The sequence below is a fragment of the Tupaia chinensis genome, unplaced genomic scaffold (assembly GCF_000334495.1).
Source record: "Tupaia chinensis unplaced genomic scaffold, TupChi_1.0 Scaffold000355_1, whole genome shotgun sequence".
Lineage (NCBI taxonomy): Eukaryota > Metazoa > Chordata > Mammalia > Scandentia > Tupaiidae > Tupaia > Tupaia belangeri.
In genome coordinates this window covers 1,703,979-1,707,334 of record NW_006159850.1, presented here as the reverse complement: position 1 = coordinate 1,707,334, position 3,356 = coordinate 1,703,979, and the positions used below count along the sequence as shown (strand labels likewise).

At 55.3% G+C, this 3,356-nt stretch overlaps 1 protein-coding gene across 1 annotated transcript in view; it reads right to left on the bottom strand.

Annotated features, from left to right (window-relative positions):
* LOC102499047 (zinc finger CCHC domain-containing protein 14) overlaps positions 1-3,356 on the bottom strand; it is a gene marked incomplete at its 3' end in the record, with an annotated part of 72,788 nt that overhangs the window by 44,534 nt on the left and 24,898 nt on the right. Inside the window, 1 exon segment of the mRNA XM_027773443.1 lies at positions 1,220-1,343. Coding sequence (XP_027629244.1) covers positions 1,220-1,343 — 124 coding nt within the window.

Sequence of the window (3,356 nt, the reverse complement as noted above, 5' to 3'; positions counted from 1 at the left end):
TCCGCGGCAGCACCAGCCCCCCAACCTCTAGCTGAGGCTGCTCAGGACCGACACTCCCGGCAGTGGTCCAGGTCGGGGCCAAGCCCCAGTGTTGGGACAGGGCTCCTTCACCACGGAGGGGTGTGTGAGTGCCCATGTGGTGGTGAGCGTGCTACGTGAGGCACGAGGGGACAGACAGGGTGAAGGGGCAGGTGTGACTCCTGACCGCCCAGCCTGGGTTCTGGAAGAGCAGATAAACACGTCTCTAAGTGACAAATGAGGAGAGCAAAGACCAGGGAGTGTGGACGCAGCCAGCCGCTGTCCATCCCATCTGGGAAGCGCTGGCCTCGCCTGCCCCCAGTGACACTGTGAACTCTGCAGTATTTCTGTAACCTGGAATGTTTATCTATGCCCTCATGCCCTTAAACCACACGGCTGACTGACGGTGAGCTAACTTCGACCTTGCAGTTACGCAGAAGGCTGCAGTCAGACCGGCACAGCCACAGCAACTCGGGGCCTTCTTGGGAACACCCTACCACCCCGGCAGCCTGGTCAGGCACTGCTCACTCCAGGGTTGTACCGTCCACACTGAATCACCACATTTCAAAGAAATGGAAATAATCTGGGCCAGCCCACGGGTTCAAAAGATCCTGGAAGGACAATGGAGGAGAATGAATTACTGCCTGGCCAACTGCAGTTCAAATCCCAGCCCCCATGGCTTGACAAACATGCTGGGCACGTGTGTGTGTATGCTCAGAGTCCCAAAAGGACGGAGAAATGGAGACGGGACCGTGTGTGCGGGGACGTGTCCCATTGGGGGTGTTTTCTCCCTCTCTCTGGTGAGCACACAGCCTCCATGCCAATTGAAAAGGAAAAACTCAGGCTCTCAGTCACACTAGCCACACGGAGTGGAGCGCTCTGAAAGGCACGCGTGGCTGGGGGTGATCGTGTCGGTGCAGAGGCCATCCACCATCGCCGGGACTTCCTTGAATGTGGGATGGGGGGATGAGTGCAGTAACTTTCATTTTTCCCTTAATAAACAGCGATATTTGAGACTTTACAGCCAACACCATATTTGTGTATCATCTGTAGAATCTAGAAGAATAGCAGCCCTTCAGACCAGCAGGATGAATGGCCTGGAAGCCCTGACCCAACACTGCGAGGTGCCAGCACCGCAGGCGCCTGTGCCTCCTGCCCTCGCCCTCCCGCTGGGCATCCCTGGGGCCCGGGCTCCACTCACCTCTGCCGTGTTTGCCGGCAGGCCTCTTGGGCGGCGCCTCCTCCGCGGAATGTGCTGACGTGCGCAGTGCGTCCTCCAGGCTGTTACTGCCACTGCTGGCGGGAGCCTCGGCTCTTGAAGAGACCTGAGGGAGAGAAATGCAGTCAGGGACCAGCAGATGGCGTAATGGTCATGTTGCTGGACACAGTCCACTGCGGTTCAAGTCCCAGGCCCGGCAGTTTAAAACTCATGCTGGGCACACGTGTGTGTGTACCCAAGATCCCGAAAGAATGGAGGAGAAGGGATTGCAGTGTGGCCATCCCCTCCGGGAGTGATTTTTCACTTTCTGCCTGTCTCTGTCTCTCTAGTGAGCGCACAGGCCCTATAGCAAAAAACAATCTCTCTCTCTAAAAAAAAAAAAAAAAAAAAGTGCAATCATCTTTCTCCCCTCTACTTAATGAGGAATTATTTTACGATTTACTTTTAATTTGATTTTCATTATCTTTTAATTTGCTGTAATATGCACTCACCAGAGAGAGAGAGACACAGAGACAGAAAGGGAAGGGAGTGAGAAAGCCAGCCACTGGTCGTCCACATGGGAGTCCAGCACCTTAACCACCAGCCGCCTGCTGGAACAATGAAGAATGTTTTAAATCGCTCCTGAAAGTTACTGTCCTTCCCTTGCTTCCTATGAGGCACATACTACTGGTCTATCGAGACTTCCTGGGGAGGGCCAACTCCTCACCTCTCCACTGCGGGGCCCGGAAACGCACCGACGGCCCAGAGCCCTGTAGGCAAACCTGGGACTCCTCGCCTCATGTCAGCGCTCACCACACTGGCCGTCTCCTAGCCCTGGCGAAGCTCAGCCCTGTCGGACACTCCCTATAACCCTGACTGCGCGGCAGGACAACGCTATCTTTCTGTATATCTTGTGTAAGTCACAAAACGCTCTAAAAAAACGACAGTAAAGATCAGAATACAACTGGGTCTATTTAGGGGCACGGTTTGGAAAAGCATTTTCTAAAACGACATCCCAATTCCCTTTCTAGAGATCCGTCGCACAAAGTACTTCCACGTGGAAAGACCTGGTGGGCGAGGCTCCCTGCAGCAGCTGGCAACGGAGAAAACCCGGTCCATGGGAGCCCGACTCGGTGGACCCCAGAAGACTCACAGCTGGCCTCCTGGCGGCAGGTGACGAGGACACTCACACGGCCCCCTCCTGCTCCCTCACTTCTGCTTCCCAGTGAAAGCATGGCTGTGCCAACAGCCCAGGGCCCCACGGCAGGGCTCAGAAAACCACATGACCTCTGCAGAGGAAGGGAAACTTCCTTAGGTGGGTGGAGAAGGTTGCGATACATCTCACTGTCTGGCTATATTTGACTTACTTAGCCAGAGAGTGCATACGTTTGTCAGAGAAAGCTAGAGAGAGCACAGAGGAGAAAGCACCCATGGGGCGTGGTCACACCTTGGTCCCTTCTCCACTTCTCCATCCTGTTGGGCTTTGGGGCACACATGCACATGCACTGGCATGGCTTTCAAGTCCCCAGGGCTGGGACTATAAACAACGTGGTCAGCCATGTAGGGCTGATCCAGCTCTTCACTACAAGGCTACGGGGCTAGCTCTGTATTGGAAATTCTTTAGCCAAAATATATTTGCCTTTTGTAGGATTCAGAGTTACAAAAAGTACCATTCAACTATTTCAAAGTTCCAAATGACACTAGAGAAAGGCGTGGAATTCCCAAGTCCAATAGGCAAAGTCGGTTTCATGAGCTGAGACACGCACGAGCGAGAGGGAGACTCAGGGCAGGGTCAGAGGCCAGCCAGCTGTGACTCTCCTGCCTGCACGGCTGCTCCCGCCTGATGGCAGGTGCAGCCCCATGGCTTGCCCAGAGGAGGGTTGGCTCTGGGAGGTGGAGCCGGACCTCAGGCAGGGAGGCCAGACCCTTCAGAGCCAGGACAAGAGAGTGAAGTCAGCTGAACCCGTGGGGCCGGACAACCTCAGACAGACAGCTTCCGCAGACCTCACCCATGGCCGTGGCTAGCTTACTCCCAGCTCTGCAAGAGCCACCCAAGCAGAAAGCCCTCGCAGGGCTCCACACACAGGTCCTCGCAACTCGAGGGACACCACCCGAGAATGGCAGCGGCTCACTGCCAGCG